Source organism: Thunnus thynnus, chromosome 17 (genome assembly GCF_963924715.1).
Source record: "Thunnus thynnus chromosome 17, fThuThy2.1, whole genome shotgun sequence".
NCBI lineage: Eukaryota > Metazoa > Chordata > Actinopteri > Scombriformes > Scombridae > Thunnus > Thunnus thynnus.
The window spans coordinates 14,639,180-14,656,853 of NC_089533.1; the positions used below are offsets into that span (position 1 = coordinate 14,639,180).

At 41.1% G+C, this 17,674-nt stretch overlaps 1 protein-coding gene across 4 annotated transcripts in view; it reads left to right on the top strand.

Moving 5' to 3' along the window:
* Nucleotides 1-981: 981 nt before the first annotated feature.
* crebbpb (CREB binding protein b) overlaps nucleotides 982-17,674 on the top strand; it is a 38,267-nt gene continuing 21,574 nt past the window's right edge. For all 4 annotated transcript variants that reach the window (XM_067571052.1, XM_067571054.1, XM_067571053.1 and 1 more), the window contains exons 1-2: nucleotides 982-1,872; nucleotides 12,688-13,307. In XM_067571052.1, the coding sequence (XP_067427153.1) occupies nucleotides 1,788-1,872; nucleotides 12,688-13,307 (705 nt within the window). In that variant the 5' untranslated portion in view covers nucleotides 982-1,787. The remainder of the gene's footprint in view (nucleotides 1,873-12,687; nucleotides 13,308-17,674) is intronic.

The following is a 17,674-nucleotide window of genomic DNA, read 5'->3' on the forward strand; positions in this document are numbered from 1 at the left end:
ACATTGCAGTTTAAGATCTTGCATGTAAAACATTAGATCAGTTAATAAAATATGAAGCATTGTCGTAGATTAAACTTTGTAACATAATAGTTTAAATGAGCTCCTCCTTAAACCAGCAACATCATTAAAATGCTGATTACAGTGCATCAGTAATAACGATTGAATAATATGAAAAATAGCACTGGCAGGGGCTGTTATGCTGCATAATGAATACTTAATTTAAGTAGACTTTTACTATATGAGTTGTGTATTTTCACTTAAGCAAGCCTTTGAATGCATAGCTTTGCTACTTTACTCAAGTAAAGGATCTGAATACTGGTACCCACACAGGGAATCAAAAGAGATGAAAATTACTTAGCGTATTTGGTTGAGTGCATATGTTTAAATAGTAATGGGACAGCTCGAGAATAGATTTTTTCATAACTTTTTCATAAACATGTAACAGTGCTCCAACCCTGAGAATCATTTCAATTTTCCCAACAACTGGAGCTGGTGCAGGACCAGTGAAGCTGGGTATGGCTTCAGCTAATCTTTGCTGTTCATTCATTTTTAAATACTGAAAAACAAAAAAAGAGAAGAAGAAAAAAAAAAAAAAGAAATACCGGTAGATCGGAGTGGAAAGTTATTCTAATATACTGTATTAGTATGGGGACTTAAATGTGGTAGCCTATTGTAATATGGTAAGAATAACTGAAATAGTTGTAATGTCGCTATTTGTATCTATTTGTATCATATCTTAAATGCATTCTTTTCCCTCTTAAATTACTATTTTAAATCTGTATTAGTGACTGTTATGTGTTTACAAAGTTTGAAGCAGTTAGTATTTATTGGTAATTTAAATTTTGGGGGGATTATTCCACTCTTTGAGGCTATTATACGTACGTCTACATGACGCACGGTGGGACACAGGTTTACGTCAGGGCGTCATAGCGCGACACCTCCCCCTCCTCCCCCCACAGTCTAGCTGGGAAGAAAAAAAAAACTTTTTTTTGTATCGGAGGAATCAACAGCCGCCATCTTGACGCGGCTCAGAATCGGGATTTCTGGGGGAGCATTAATTTTAAAAACCGATCGGAGCTACCCAGACCGGACTCAAACGGCTTTTTTCTTGCAGAAAATCGAAGTATTAGTTCTTCCGACGAGAATTAATGCAAACATGTGAGGGTTACATGGGTTTTTATCGTGTCGAAAGCCCACTGTATATTTGATTTCCCTTTTAGAGAGCGCCGCTTCTCGCCGTATCTCCGTCCCGAGACGCTGTATTTACCGGGAGACAGCGACGAGAAAAATAATCCACCTCATAGAAAATATTTTTTGAATTTTACTCTTTTTATTTAAGCCCAAAATAGATTTTATGGATGCTCGTTTCGACTGCGAAAAAAATGATTCTGTACAGACGTGAATCCGGCGATCTGCGGAGAAAGGGATTTGCTTACGCTTTGTGTAATATTTTATGATTGATTTTTATTTATTTTTCTCGAACTGAAATAATTTTTGGACGTAATTATTGAGGATAATTATGTGGGTGTTGGGTGTTGGATTATCATGGGGTGATCTTCGGTGGCGAAGCGTGGCGCTGTTGCCTTTCTTTTGAAACCCTTTTCTCCAGGCAGCATTTCGCCAGCCTGCCAGTCAAGAAAAAAAAAAAACCCAAACAGTTAAATTGATCCTTTACGCGTAACGTTAGAGAAACTTATCAGTTATTACGAGCCAGAGGCCCACAAGTTGGACTGATCCAGTTGTGTTTTTCCTGCATCAACATCCACTCATAATATTTGCCGAGCAGGATGGCTGACAATCTGCTGGACGTCGGACCCCCTACTGCAAAGCGACCCAAGCTTAATTCACCTCTCTCAGGATCAGATGGCCCAGGTAAGCGCAGATCACGATTTTACAACTGTAGCAAGAATGTGCTAACTTGCATTTGTGTTTATTACACATGCAAACTGCACAGTCTTGCTGCTTTATGAGGTAGGATGCATCCTCCACCTTAAGGAAAAGAGCCACGGTGAAGTAAAGCTATCACCACTTAAAGCGGGGCTCATATCACAGGACACATGCACGCAAAGTCCCTGTAGGATTGTTTGATTAAATCTATATGTGATTGACAAATGCATAACTGCTGTTAGTGTAAAAAAAAAAGTGCAAACTCACTGCCTCCTCATCACATTGTGGCTGCTCATTAGGAAGAGTTTGCGCCCAACTTTTCAGTTTTGCTGGGTTAAAAGTTAAAAAAAACATAATGGTACTTACCCATCACCGACAGCTGTGAGAAATAAGTGAGTAAAATGTTGACAGTGTATCTGCAGGGATGTTATGGTGTTGGTTCCTGTTTTTTTCCCCCTTGTCACCTCTTAGCACTTGGGCTTTAAGTAATCTCCAGGCACCTGTATATCAATACGCCTGGCATCATAAATATATTGTGATTTAAAGAAAGTCCTTTTCTTTCTACCAATCAGCACAGAGGAGAGTGCTGCATCTGTTCCCTTGGAGATTCAGTCTCTTGCTCATTGACACTAAAGCAGTGCAGATTCTTGACAGCACAAGAAGCACTTGAACCTGCAAATGTCTCTTACCACTAGGTCAGCCCACTACTACTGAAGCTTCAACCATTCTTTCCTTCAACAAAATGCTCTGGGCTAAAACAAAGTTAGCTAAGAAAATATACCGGAAGATTACGTTTGTTTTGTACCTATGTCCAACTCTTCTTCTGTCATGTGTTTGTCTACCAGTAACATGCAAAACAGAAGCTGCAAAGTTGAGAAGAACCTCTGCCATGATAGGACTGAGTATTAGAAATTAGCCCTAGGTTGTGTCTTCACTTGTCCAACCTGCAGAGCAACTTCTCTGGATTACCTGGTAGAGTTTTAAAAGAAAGAGGACTGTTGTTAAAAGAAAGTGCCCTCTTAATATAAGCTTTCTTATTCTTTTGGCTATAACACATTACTTACATCAGCAGCCGATGACATGCTAGCTCTAACATGTTGTGAGGTTATGTGTGTTCTGCTCACACCAACAGTAAATGGTCTCCCAGTGTTGTTCACGCTCTGAGTTGTGTGTGTGGTAAGTGGTTGACACAGAAATGGACCACGGGGTCTGAGATTTTACAGTGGTCATTATTTATTCTAGTTATCGACTATTATAACTGTCCAGACAGAGACCAGCCACATGGGCATGTAACAGATGCACTTTTAGAGAATTGCTGTGTTGTGTGTTCTTCTGGGAATTAAAGATGGGTCAATATTTCAGTGGTTTCCCATAATGACAATGCCAAGTTTGATTCAAGCTAAGAACTAAAAGTTTGCACGTCACAAACTAAGGACGGTATGTTTTCAAAGATGTCTGAAGTTTGAAAGACACCAAGAAATTAGAGCTGCTACCCATCTGACTGGAGGACATAATTAATTATATGCATAATAATAATAATTTGATAAAGTTGGCACCAGAATACTCATTCGCTATCGCTCTAAAATTACCTCGTGACTTTTTAAAATTAAACAGAACTTTTGGCATCTCTTCGTCTTCGGGCATTTGTTTTTCATCGTCAATTAATCTGCTGGTTATTTTCTTTGTTAATTGATAATCGCTTGGTCTATATATCAGAGAACTAAAAAAAATCCCCATAACAATTTCATACAGCCCAACATATGTCTTTTTTTACCCCAACAAGCAGTCTAAAACCCAACTATGTTAAATTTACTACAATGTTAAGACATCGTAAACCATTAAATGTTTGAAAAAGCGTTTTCGCTTAAAAACAGACTTGAAAACAGTTAATCAGAACAGTTGCAGATTAATTTTCTGTCAATTGATTTATCAACTAATAGCTTCAGCTCTAGTCTGTCCAACCTGGACCTGCAGTATCCTATCATGTATGAACTCACTTAACATGGACATATGATATGGATGGTGACTCAGACTTTGAAGAGTTAAAACCATGAGTGCTGTCTGAATGGTGGATCTGCAATCTCATAGGTTCTACATGAGATTGAGGCTTTAATGCATCTCTCAGAAGAAAGGAGAGAAAAAGTTAGTGGTTGTGTCTTAGTGCTAGCTGCCAGTTTGATGTTAACAACAGACAAGACAAAATGACTGGACAGTGTCTAAAGGTGCCTTTACATGTGTGATTTTCAGCTGTCTGAGGCAAGACTTGACAATCCTGAGAGAAACTTGGTAAAATCTTCGGTCGTCCCTCTAAAACGGTGGTCTTAGATCACACTGTGAGACGCGTGCACCAATGTGCGATGTGGAGCTTTGGCGATCAACAGCCTGAGGCAAAATTTTGACAGTGTGAGATATTTAAAGGGCTATTATTGTAGAAAACAAGAAAAATAAGCTTAGGGATGGATTAGGGTGAGGCCCTCTTGCTTTTAAATGACTTTTTTACTATCTCCTCTGTATTTTTGAGTTAAATTTTGAATTCGCAGGTCAAGAGCTAGCGGTGTTGAGGCATACCCATCAATACTTAACACCAGCTTTGAAAAAATTAGGGCTGTAGTCTGCTGGTCGACTGGTCGATTAGTTGGTCGATATGCTCTCGTCCGACTAAATTCTCATTGGTCGAATAATCTCCGTGTTATTTTCATAAGGAGAAAAGTGCTACATCAATAGCTTTCCAGGAGTAATCCATTATTTCCTGCGGCGGGAGGGACAGACTAACAAATTACCTGTGAAAACGGGGGTGTATTCAAAACACCCCCCAAAACTTTGAACTCGCCCAACCTAATGGAGACTGCTGGGTCTAACTGTACTCAACATTTATTGACCTTACTGAACGTTTACTGAATCTGTGTTTCTCCATAATGATAACGAGAACCCCCGCCAGGCCAAAAAAAATATTTTTTAATATTTGTTATCCGAATGAATATCCATTCGTTCGGAAATTGACAGCGTTTGAGAGTCTCTGTGCAGCGCTGTTCCGGTACGGGAGACAATCTCTGTCGTTGCCCGGGAAACTATTGGTAGCGTGGCTCTGTTAAGGAGTATGTTTGCGTAGCGAGTGGGAAAGAGTGAGGGGCAGAGAAGTGACGGTGGATGCGAGCGGGGCAGAGGAAAAGATAAGTAGTAAGTTGTCAGTACAGTACAGTCAGTTAATAAATGCTAAAAAGTCACGTCTGTTGTTTCCCCAAATGCTGGAAAAGTAAAGGGGGTTAGCTCCAGAGTTAGCAACAATGGGTTAGCCTAACCTGGAGACACAAAACAGAGAAATACAGAACAGAGAAATGTGTGGCTGCCGAGTTTACTGTGCACTCTGTCCCGTTACCCTCCCCCTGCGCGTGACTCATCGATTAGTTGAAGATTATGTACGATTTCAGTCGACCAAGATTTTCTTTGGTTGACTACAGCCCTAGAAAAAAAAGACTTTTACTTACGAAACTTGGACACGATCTTACCATTCTGAAACATCCATTTGAAATCTCGACTGTGCAACAGCAGGTACTTCCTCTTCCCATTCAGGATCAGGCTCCAGTTCATAGATCGCTACATGCTGTCTTACATCTCCAGTTGCAGCCATTACTCCAGGCAAAGATGTGGCGTAAAGGAGCTTTCATTATTGTTTAGGTCATATTCCGATTGGTTAGGGGTAAAGGTGGGAGCCACGCCTCTGGCCAATCAGAGTCAGAGGATATCAATAATGTCGATTTTATGAAACAGCTGCTGAAACAGCTTACTGGAGGACAGAGGGGAATCTGGGCTGTCAAGAAAGATGTTTAAAATAGACTCCGTATTCATAAAAATTAGTCAAAAAAGACCGTAACACGAGATCTTTAAGACCAAATTCTCACAACGTGACTGCTGCTGTGACCTAAATATACAAATAAACCAATCAGAACACAGCATGAAATGACACGGAACACACTGGCTGTCATGACATTTTGTATATGCTGTTTTTTGTTTAGTGAGATAACACACTTGTTCCCCCTAATTCGTTCTTGGCACACACAAAACAAAACTCTCATATAGGCCACTTCTTTCTATTAACATCATTGTGCTAAGATTCACCACACATTCATCACACAATCTGACACGCCTCATACTGATTTTGCACAGTCTGACACAGATTGAAACCAAGATTTTATCACAGGTATCTCACACATTGTGACATGATCATTGTTGTCGCACAGCCTTAAGACACCTTTTAAGATATGAAAATGTCTCACTGACTTCCATCCACTGTTACTGCAAGAGCGTGCTTTGGACTTAGACTTTTTTCAGCTACAAGCTGGAAAACAATGGCGTCAACACTGTTGGGTATCATTTCCACCACGCTTAAAAGCTGTCATAGTAAGATACTGCATGTGTCTTTATCAGCTGTCCAGTCTAGGGTGCATTCAGAAATAATATCCTGCAAAGCACATTCTAGTTGCGCATGTGTATATACTTGCTGTGGACTGAAAATAGCTTTGTTGGTATTCGCTGTGCAGTCGCTGGCACCAAGCATTGAAAAACCATGGACCATTTCATATCAGCAAAGAAGGCTTTGGGATTACACCACTGGAGCCACCTCTTAACTCTCATCCTCTAGAGAGCGCATTATGACTGGTACAGTTGCTTAATTTAAAGTGTAGTAAAGATCGGAAACATCTGTCTGGCAGTTACAATCAGCTGCAGACATTTCTTTGTTCAGTGTGCCTTGTCTTCTGTTGGTGGTTTCATTATCTAGTCGGCTGACAGTCTGCAGTCTTCGGCGAGGTAGCTCATCTTCTCAGAGGGGCGAAAGGAGCTTTCGCTGGGCAATAAAGTAGCCTGACATCGGGCCTCCTCCCCCACCGCCGCCAGAAGCCCTCTCTGTCTCAGTCGACGCACATACAAACACATGTATTTAGTATGATATTGCACAGTGTCTCTTGGAGATCTGCTCTCTTTTGAAGTCTTGGATGCGGCTCAGGGTCTTAAGTATACTGAGAAAATTTTAAGTGCCAGGCTGCAGATGGGAGGATAAGCACTGAAGTTTTTTGTCGTCGGGATGATAAAGCCTCAATTCTGAGGAAGATCTGTGAAGAACTTGTAATTTATAGCCTCGATCCTCTACTGTGCCTTTTTTTTCTTTTGTCTGCTTAAATTTACTTGAATTACAATTGTACTCAATATAGAGCTGCAACAATTGGTCGATTAATCGATTAGTTGATTGACAGAAAATTAATCTGCAACTATTTTGATTATCGAATAATCACTTCAGTCATTTTCTTAAGCAAAAAATACTATGGGTTGGTGAAAAAAATCAATTCACATAAGAATCACACTTCTTGTCTCCTGTGATTCTGAATGGAGTCACAAATGTCAAAAATCGATTTTCTGAATGTTAGTTAATAATGTGACGTTGAAGGAATGAAAAAGGTGGAACTCAACTGCGAGGTCAGTGCAGCACCCGGGCAGTCGCACACGTTAGAGATATCTTATAGTTCATCTTCAAAAACGGCAAGCGTTTGGGCGCATTTTTTAAATTTAATGACTAAATAATTACCTTTGCAGGAAGAACGTCAAGTATATTGTGAATACTTTTTACGCCATCACTGAGACTGTTAGTGGAGCAGCAAACTCAACACTTCAACAACTTAGACCAACTATGGCTCGGCAAAGAAAATAACTCATTGCAGTCTGTTTCACCTGCACCTATTAAGCTCAGCATCTTGGACAGCGATGGCTTTCCCCGCAGCTAACGGTGCAGCAGAGAGGCTGCTCTCCACTGCTGGAGACATAACGCTAATAATAACACAGCGGAGCACTCTGCCTCCCCCTCCCCCTACTCCAGAGCGAACGAACCAGCTTCTGTTTCTACAAAAGACATTTAACCAGTGATGTCGGTCGGTAAATTACACTTTCATTTCATTATTCTCATACAGGCAGAAGACTGTAAGATGCTTTCAAATGAATTAATTAATACAGTTAACTTGAAATCAAAAAGCTGAGGACCATTTATAACTGTCAGTTATGTTTCGTATTGTGTTTTCAGTGGACTAAGGACACCAGTGAATGGTTTGGCACACAGTATACTGGAGTAAGACACTAAAAATTGTGCCCTCTTCTATTCATTTTTGAATCAAGAATCGAATCTGAATTGAATCGGACACCAAGAATCAGAGTTGAATCGTGAGATTCCTAAAGATACCAACCCCTAAAAAGATACCAGAAATCTTCTTGTTTCAGCTCCTCAAATGTGAAGATTTAATGTTTTTCTTTGTCATACATGATAGTAAACTGAATGTCTGTGGACTGTTGGTCAGACATAACAAGAAATTTGAAGAGGTCACCTTTGACTTTGACTGGGGAGTTATAATGGGCATTTTAAAATAATCGGCAGATTAATTGATTATCAAAATAATCGTTAGTTGCAGCCCTAACTCAATGTGTAGAGTGAATGACCAAACTCATTGTTTTCAGACAGCACATGGTTATTGGCATGGGCCCGTAATTGGTAGTCAGATAGCAAAGACGTCCCCCTTTACCACATCTAGCCCACTGAACGCTGTGTTTGTCGCTCTAAACCACAGATTAGCAGCCTGTCTGTGGTGTTTCTGTTAATGTGTGACAGTTTTTATGGTCCTCTAGTCTCGTGTCAGTATGCGTTTGCTCCTGTGGCCACAGGCCAATGTCATTCTTGTTTTCATTTGTATGGCTGAGTGGGCATGTCAGCACCAGAGGTGAGAAATGGGCCACCACTCTCCAACCAGACTGCTCACCTAGCGGGGTTTCCGCCTCCTCCGTCTGGCCTGTGTGTATGATCACCAGCCCCTGGGTGAGCATTATTCAGCTACATTAGCATGCGTTCAAATACAGTCAAGCGTTAAAATGTTGCCTTCCACCAGTGTGGTAAAGCAGTGGCAGATGATTCTCTGGATCTGCTAGCCAATGTCTGAGCTAATGTGGAACTGATTGAGATAAAGAGAAGAGCCGGTAGCACTGGACACCAACCAGTCGGCCACCCCAGCAGTTCCCCTGTCCTGCAGCCCTCGCTACATCTACCCTTTCCTCCTCTACTCCTAACTTTCATATCCTCTTAAACAAGACTGTTAGCCGTGTGTCTGTCTGCAAAAGCTAAATTAAAACAGTTTTTCGCCTTCTCGGATCATGTAGCCTTGCCCAAAGTTTTTTCTTCTTGTCATTTTCTGTGAAAGACTGTGGTTTTCTGTGTTTCATAAAAGCAGAACAGCAAATGAGTGCAGCCCCAGCTTTACAAGTGTAGTGTGCCACTAATTTTGCACATCTTGAAGTCATCACAGCTTTTCTTATAAAGTACCATATTTACAGATGTACTTCCAATCAAATGTGTGGAAAAACAACCCAGCATCAAACCTCCACAGTTTTTAAATGTGCCACACACACAGAATCAATATGTTCCCAACTCTTAAGGTGTCCCGTTTACACAATGTGTATTTTTTTTAGTCTCCAAAAAACTCCCCTATATGCTGCTATTCTAGCTATTCTAGCAGCATATTGGGGCCCAAAACTGACAAAGGAAATAAAAAAATAGATAAATAAATTGTAATACTGCCAAATAAGAATAATGAATAGATTGAATAAATAAATAGAGTAATAGAATAATATATTTATGTATATAAATTTGCTTCCACATTAATATAGTTATTTGTACATTTACTTCCACATTTATTTCTTCAAAGTGTAGGGTAACTTTTCGTCAGTTGCTCATTTTCTACTTCTAAACACATAACAGCGTTAATATAAAACAACTAAGACAATTAAAGTTTTTAGTTAGTGTAATAATGTAAAGCATTGAACAATGAGGCCATGTCTACGCTATGGCATTTAATTATGAAACTGAAGATTATGCTCCTCCAATAAACTTTAACATGGGAAAAATAATTCAAGTAACACCCGCTTTTTAAAAAGTCCTCACTCCACACCCACAACTCAAAAACAATAGAAAATAGAGTCAGCAAAATATCTTCTTCCTCCCCCTTCTTTGGGTTTGCAGCCATCATCTAGTAAGGAGTGCAACAACATCCTGTTACTGTGCCTGGTCTCAGTTGGTTAAACCTCTTTTTAGCCAAACGTATAATTAAGTTGTTCTCATTGACCTATCTTGTCAGATCACTGCACAAGTATAAAATGGCGATTAGCATGAGACTCAAAAATATAATCTGTTAACCAAACGGCAAACAGTAATTCATCTATAGCTGCGTTGAGACATTAAGCTAATCAAAATGTTAACACCTGTATTGTGTGATCAGCTATAATTCTATACAAAATGAACAATCAGAGAGAGTTGGAGTCAAGAGAGTGAGATTAGTATTTTCAGATGCTACTCCAAACCACTTCTGAAAAAGATAGCTTAGGATGGACAAGCGAATGTCACCAGATTTTTTACTTCCTGTCGCTATAGAAGAGCCTCTCAGTGAAGAGACTTGCATATGGTTAGAAAAGTGATGGCACACTCAGCCCATAAAAGTATATAATCATGGATCTTTTATTTATATGAGCAACACGTTTCACTCAGCAATGAACTTAGTTTTGTCTCAGTGACATTTTTAAGTTTGGATGCACATTGAGCATCCAACAGACATCCTAAATCTGTCCAATGAAAGTGTTGTAATCGAGAATTAGTCTCTTTCCGTCTTACGTTTCCACTGGAAGCGAGTAAGTAGCCATCTGGTTAAATATTATGACCAACAGCCAGGTGGTCTCTTGGTAGTCGAGACATGAGATGTGTAGCCTGTTCCCAAATAAGTTTAATATTCCCCCTCAGTGTGCTTGAGTAGCAACTGAACTCCCCCTTCTTGGAGGACAGAGTGGAAGCATCTACGTTTCAGCCTCCATCCCATTTCTCTTTGACTTTGGTGAGGTAGCAACAGCCTTCTGCAGCCTGTTATTATCTCCCAGACTGAAGAGTCTTAATTTAAGATTTTCATGTGGCTGCTGAAAAGCTTTGGATGAATTACAACCGGCAGCAGCAATGTCCTCTTCAGGTGAGAATAATGTGACTCAAGTGTTGGGATTCTCTGGTTAGTGGATGCATCTGTTCTCACTACTTGATATGTGATTGCTCGCTCCTGGATATGTTCATCATATCCTTGTTGTCTAATAAGCGAATTCAAACCATACTCCTGCACCTTTTTGAAAAGAACCACCATGCTGAAGGCACTTCTTCTTCTTCAGCCAGCCTTTTGGCTCCACTGTATCCTCTCCCTCTTAAATTTGTGTGGTCTCAATCTTGTTGCTGAATAGGCTCGGGGCAAGACACAGGTGCTGGCTCTCAGCAATGCACCATCCATGTCTCTCGGTGTGCACTTACACTTGTTGCTTTAACCTTATACGCTGAAAGATCAATCACTTCATTTAAAGCCTGTGGTTGTAGTATTTAGGCTGCCATTAATTTCCACCACATCCAATTGCGAAACCGATTGGATTCCTCTCCACTGTTAGCAACCCAGTAACCCCAGACACCGAGCAAGGCGTGTGTAGGGGTGTGGCGGTTGTGCTGGTAAAATCTTTATGGGCTGTCATACACAGCCACACACTCGCACCCTCACGTGAAGGATCTTGGCATAGACGCGTGATTTGGACTGTAACCTCCATTAATGTTCTATTAATGTTCTGTGTGTGTTGAATGTTCATGTTTACTTTTTTCTGCACAGCCAGCCACGAGCGCTCTCAGCTACATAGCTCGAATTTTCTCTCCTCACCTTTTTTTTTTTTTTTTTGTCCCCAATGGTACTGTAGAGTTAGTCTAGGGGCTGAGCCACTTTAGTGTATGTTTGTGCACATACATGTTCGCTATGTGTACACATGCACACCTAACAAGTCACCTTAGTACAGTTTACTTTATTCATTCAGTCTGACTGTCAACCATAGAATAAGGTAACCCAATATGCACTTTCAGGAAAATAGTGCAAACTGGTGTGTGGTTTGTGGTACTGTTACAATGTTTATCAAGTATTCAATCAAAAGTCACATTGTGCTCTTTTACACATGATTTTGGTTTTAATGGTTGCTCTTGCACAACTGCAACAAATATACTTTTGTCATATTGACACATGCCAAACGTGCCCTTTCTGTGGATATTTTTTATGAATTACTCTAAAGTGAAATTTGTAGAAAGAAACGTGTTGCATTTACTATATTTTGATAATCCCACTGTAGATCCAGTGAATTTACTGTGGCTTTTGCTTACTACAGTATAGCATTTTTTATCTCCTAAAAATGCAAAAATATGCTCCGTTATTATCTCTACCTTTGTTTTCTGGTCAGGTCTGTTTTATTTTGGTTATAACAGCTGGTCAGATCTTTTTGACACCATCAGTAAATAAGTTAATTTTTGTGGTTGACACATGGTTAATTGTTGATAATTGTTAGACAATTGATGCATTTAGAAATGAGGGCCTCCTCACACATAACCTTCTTGGTTTGGTTCAGACGGACAATGATGTGTTTGCCTCTTAAGTGTAGTTAGTTTCTGGTGTGAAAGCAAAGCAGACCAATCACAGAAATTAGCCTAATTTCAGAAGCTGAGCCAGAGCTGAATCCCTCCGCTGATCATGGGACCTTTTTTTAAGGAAGCAATCTGTAAAGGCGATTGAATAAACCTTCTAATTCTCTCTTGAAACAAATACCTTAGTTTCTCTGTGCTCGATGGTTATCGGCTTGTTCTGCCAGTTTGATATGGGTTTAAGTGGGTGTGTCAGAGATGATGGCTAATTCTTATTTCCTTTTCTCTCTCTTTTTCTTTAGATCTTGTGTCTCTGTTTGACCTGGAAAATGACCTTCCAGATGAGCTCATCCCAAATGGAGACTTGTCCCAAATGGGAATGTCCTCTAACGGTGGTCCAGGTGGAGGAGGGGGTCCTGGTCTCAACTCCATCGTCCCCGATGCAGCTGCCAAACACAAGCAGCTGTCTGAGCTCCTGCGACCAGGAAGCTCCTCCATCTTGGGGAGTGGCCAGCAACAGGGAGGCATGGTGGGAAGCCAGTTAGGTGCCGTGCTTGGTAAAAGTCCTATGGGGCAGGGCTCCCCCAATCACCAGTCTCCCCAGGCCCAGAAAGGAGGCATAGCTACTGGACAAGGCAATGGAGGCACAGGCATGGGCTTCAATCAGGCCATGTTGAACAGTGGGCAGGGTCATGGGGTCTTGGGCCAGACGGGACAGGTGATGAACGGGACTCTGGGACCAGCAGGCCGGGGGAGACCTGGGCCCGGCATGCAGTACCAGGGCCAAGGCATGCAGGGGGCACAGGTGGGAGCTGGACCGGGTGTTGGTGGCAGTGTGCTGGCAGAGACCCTCACCCAAGGAGGGCCACAGTTGGGTGCACACAACGCGATGAATGCTCAGCAACCTGGAAACATGAATAAGGTGAGGTTAAAAATCCATCTTCATTAGTTCCACAAGTGACCAGTTGGTTACTCAAAATTATCTGTTGAGCACATGAAATGCTACATACAGTGTTTCCCCTATATTCAGCACACCGCTGCTGCAAAATTATGAGCGCCGCTGCAAAAATTTCAGACGATCATTAATCAATCATTACTAATGATTTTCACTCGTACACTGTGTGAGCACAAAAACCCTGCGTTATTGTGGATTATTTTTAGTCATCCTCCCTCTCTTCGTTCTTCAAAGGACATCTATGTGAAAAGTACAAGAGTAGCGTAACTCCATTAAGGAATTAGGCAGTGCGTGTGTGTAAATGTGCGTGAGTAGTTGCGCGAGCGGCAGAAACATGACGTGAACGCGAGCGGAGCAGAGGAAAAGTTTAGCAGTAAGTTGTCAATCTGGCAGTAAATGTACAGTACAGACTACAGTTTGTCAGTTAATAAATGCTGCAGCTCCTCAAGACAAAGAAAATACTCATCTAGGGGGTTAGCCCCGAAGTTAGCAACAACGCGTTAGCTTAACTTGACCAGGCTCACTTAAGGTGGACCGCAATTCTCATTGTCTCATTTAGTGTCAATGTCAGCCGCTCTTAAACAGAGAACGTCTCTTTCTTGAGTGCCCCCCCCCCCCGCTGCAGCCGCCGCCGCCGCTCCAAGGCAGTCAACCTAGGGGAAACACTGATATATGTTATGTTACAGCTGCAAATATATCAAACATTGACATTTTCATTTTCATTTTACACCCTAAGTTATATTAACCCCAGCAGCAGATATATAAGCAACTCTAATTACCTTGTGCTGCTTATCTCTGAGTTCAGTAATAAATGTTTTTATTGGGCTTCTCCTAGCCAGAGTCAGAATTCAGGGTGGGGTTAAACAGCCTGGACTTTATCACAAATATACTTATTTAAATGTAATTTTCATGAAGTGTTGCATGTACCGGTCAGTTTTCTCTCCTCACAGCAGTCCTGCAGTCAAATGAGGGAATTTTATTTTCAATGTTATTTTTTTATCAAGTTTTAGTCAGCGTGTTCCTTCTTTTCATCTTGTTGTGGAACATTTGTTGTTCATAAGATACAACTTTAGTCTCTCCTTCAGCATTAGCAAGATGCACTAATAGTGCATTTTGTCCTTTTTAATGTTTCAAACCAATTTGTTTTGTTGGATGGCAGTGCTTCAGGTCATAAAGTATGAGTCAAGGGCTTATCTTCCCTCTCTTTCTGATTTTTGACAATAAAGTAATAGCATGTGGTGAGATTAGCTAACTCAGCCAACTGTGCTGTGCATTGTTTAACGAAGTGGGCCGTTCTTTCCTAAATGCTATATGATTAGTTAGAAATAGCTGTGATGTCGCAATATAATGGGACGTTGATGTCAAGCAATGAACCCAGTGGACAGTATCATGGAGTTTCTCATTTTCATCTCATCCTTTTATCTAGATAAGTATATGCAAAGTACTAATTGTATTGTCTAGCCCTACCGCTGGCTTGTCGTCAGTTATCTCACCCTCACTATATATTGATCTGTTCGTCTTCCTGTGTCTGCTGGAGGAAGCAGACAATCAGTTGAAGGGGTTGAATCGGCAGTCAAGTGCATCAATCTCTGTGGGTCTAACTTGGCTCAGTTGAGAGCTTCATAGCAGATCAATGCTGATGTGTTTATCGCTGTATTCCTATGCCTTTACTAATCTGAGAATGAGCTACAGTTGTCACGGCACAACTACACAGTGAAACGATTTTTTAAATGTTTTTGTGAATGAAACATACTTAACGTGATGTGTTTTTTGGTCGTATTTCTATGTGAATATCTTTGCTCTCTCACACTTTGAAGTGCGCAGTGTGAGAAAATGTCTCCCCCTGTTTCTGAGTCTCAGGGGTTTGTGGTTTGACAGGAAACCAAAGTTAAACCAGCTCGCTAGTTCACACCAAGATTATTTCAACAGACGTCACCACATGAAACAAGCCCCTCCTTCCCTTCTTCCCCATAAAGACACATACACCTTGATGTCTGCCTTCATTTTCTTTCATTACGCTACAGACACTCATTGCGTCCTGCGTCTGCGTGTACATGAGCAGTTTCAGATTTAATACAAAACTGAAACAAAGGGGTTTACATCACATTTATGTACTAAGATTGCGTCTAATAGGCAGCGATGGGGAAAGAGGAAGACACAGATTTGAACCTGCCTCTTGAGTGTCGCCTATGCGAGTCTGTGGTTGGACGGTAACGAGTCTGGCACACGTCATATTTACCTTGCGCAGCTGCCATCAGGGAAACATGCTGCTGAATTGTGTCATAGAGTGACGTCGGCTTTTCTGTTCATGGCAGGTGACTGTAACTGGATTCACTATCATTTGAGCATGTTATGGATAAAATGGAACATTACTCCTATTGAGCACATGGGAAATGGATCACTGAAATGTACATTTTTGGATAATACATAGGGTTCGATACGTTGGCGATGTGTCTTCCGATGTAGATGGCTCTACTTTTGTAATAGCAAAGACAACATGTATGATTGTTGGACCAAATTGTGACAGGGCAGAATAATTATTTAAAGTTAGAAATGGCAAAGTTACAGAAGAATGCTCATATATGGCAGTAAACATTGCCGAGTTTACCTGAGTAAACTGCTTGTCGGTGGCTCGCAGATCATAACTTTACTTAACTAGTTGTGTGATTAACTCAGAGCTGAATGGATTAGTCGATCAGTCGATCAACAGAAAAATAATCTGCAAATTTTTGATAATTGAATAATCATTTAACTAATTTTTCACCAAAACTGTCAAACATTTCCTAGTTACAGCTTCTCAAATTTGGAAGTTTTGCCGCTTTTCTTTGTCTTGTGTAATATTAAATTGAAGATCACTGAAATTCTGGACTAAACAAGCAAAGATGTCACCTTGGGCTTCAGGAAATTAAAGGATTAACAGATATCTGGGATTGAAAGGATACACCATTTCGACACACGACCCGGTTTCTCCTCTTGATCTTGGCAGATTAAACTCCCGGTACGTCATTTCCTGCTCTCAATGATCACGTTTTCAGATGTAGAACAGCGCTTTCTCAAAAAAAATACTTCATCCCTGTTAATGCCAGTTAGACATGAATAGACAGTAGGGTAGCCAATAGAGAGGGCTCCAACAACAAAACACAGAAGTTAGCTCAAGGATGACTGGCTTGTGGCGATGTCAGCTCTTCCAGTCATTGTGAAACAGAAGTCACCGAATTGTTCAGCCACTTATTAGGGAAGGTGAGCTGGGTTTAGACTGTTGTAAGACAGGTTAGTTAGATGCTACTGATGATGTGTAGGTTCGTGGCAATTGTAATCAACATTTCTTTTGAACCAACATTCAACACAATTGAAATGATTTAAACCCTTTGAGTTTTTTAGGATATAAGTTAACAGTGACATTGAGTAATCACTTAATCACTAGATGGTTCTGCTATTCAGCACTAAGATGGAAATGATGCAGAGGTGAATAACCTGTGTTTCATTCTAGATTTTTTTCTGTTTTAAAATGTTTTTAGATGCTCCTTGTTTTGTCTTTATTTGCTAGTATTCACTCTTTTACATTCAACTGTTTCCTTTTTCTTCTCTCCTTCTCCTTCTCTCTCTCTTTCTCTGGCATATGCCGTCTCTCTTCGGGCCCCTTGGCCTTTGATAGTGGAGCTGTAAATCACGTTTAGAGGAGCCGGTTAGCGTGTTGTTGGGGTGGGGGAGGCCGGGGTAGAAACGGGAGGAACAGAAGAGGAGAAAAGGGGGATCATGGTAAGAGGAGGGGAAACACCAGAGGCTTCACGCACAACAGTGCTATCCTCTAGCCCGGTGGCACTCTGTAATAAGTGCGGATCATCAAGTGGGAAAGCCCGTGTGTGTGAGAGGAGGTTGAAACCATGCTCGTGTGTGAATGAGAGGGAGTCATTGGGCAAGCTTCTGTGCTGCGGAGGGGGGAGGGGCAGGCAGCAGCGCTCTGCTCAGCTGTTGAGCAAGCTGGTCTTTCTCTCTCTCTCTGTGTGTGTGTGTGTGTGTGTCTCCTCCCGTTTTTTCTCTCCGCTGGGCTGGGCTTGTTCTGTCTGCTGGAGCACTGCTGGCAGTGGGGAACCTCTGCGAAGCAAAGCAGGCTGTAGTTTTGTAGAAAGCCAGCAGACAGATGGATGTCGAGGACCATCCAAAGAAGAAGACTAACCATTCTCTTTCAGAGGCCAATTAAAAAAAAAATAAAAATGATGTATTTCTGCTGATTTTTTTTTGTAGCAACTCGACAATTCATTTTGCTTCTAGTAATCACTTCAGTTTCAAGAGACGTTCAAGCTAACATTAAACAGCTTTTTTAAGTTTGAGAG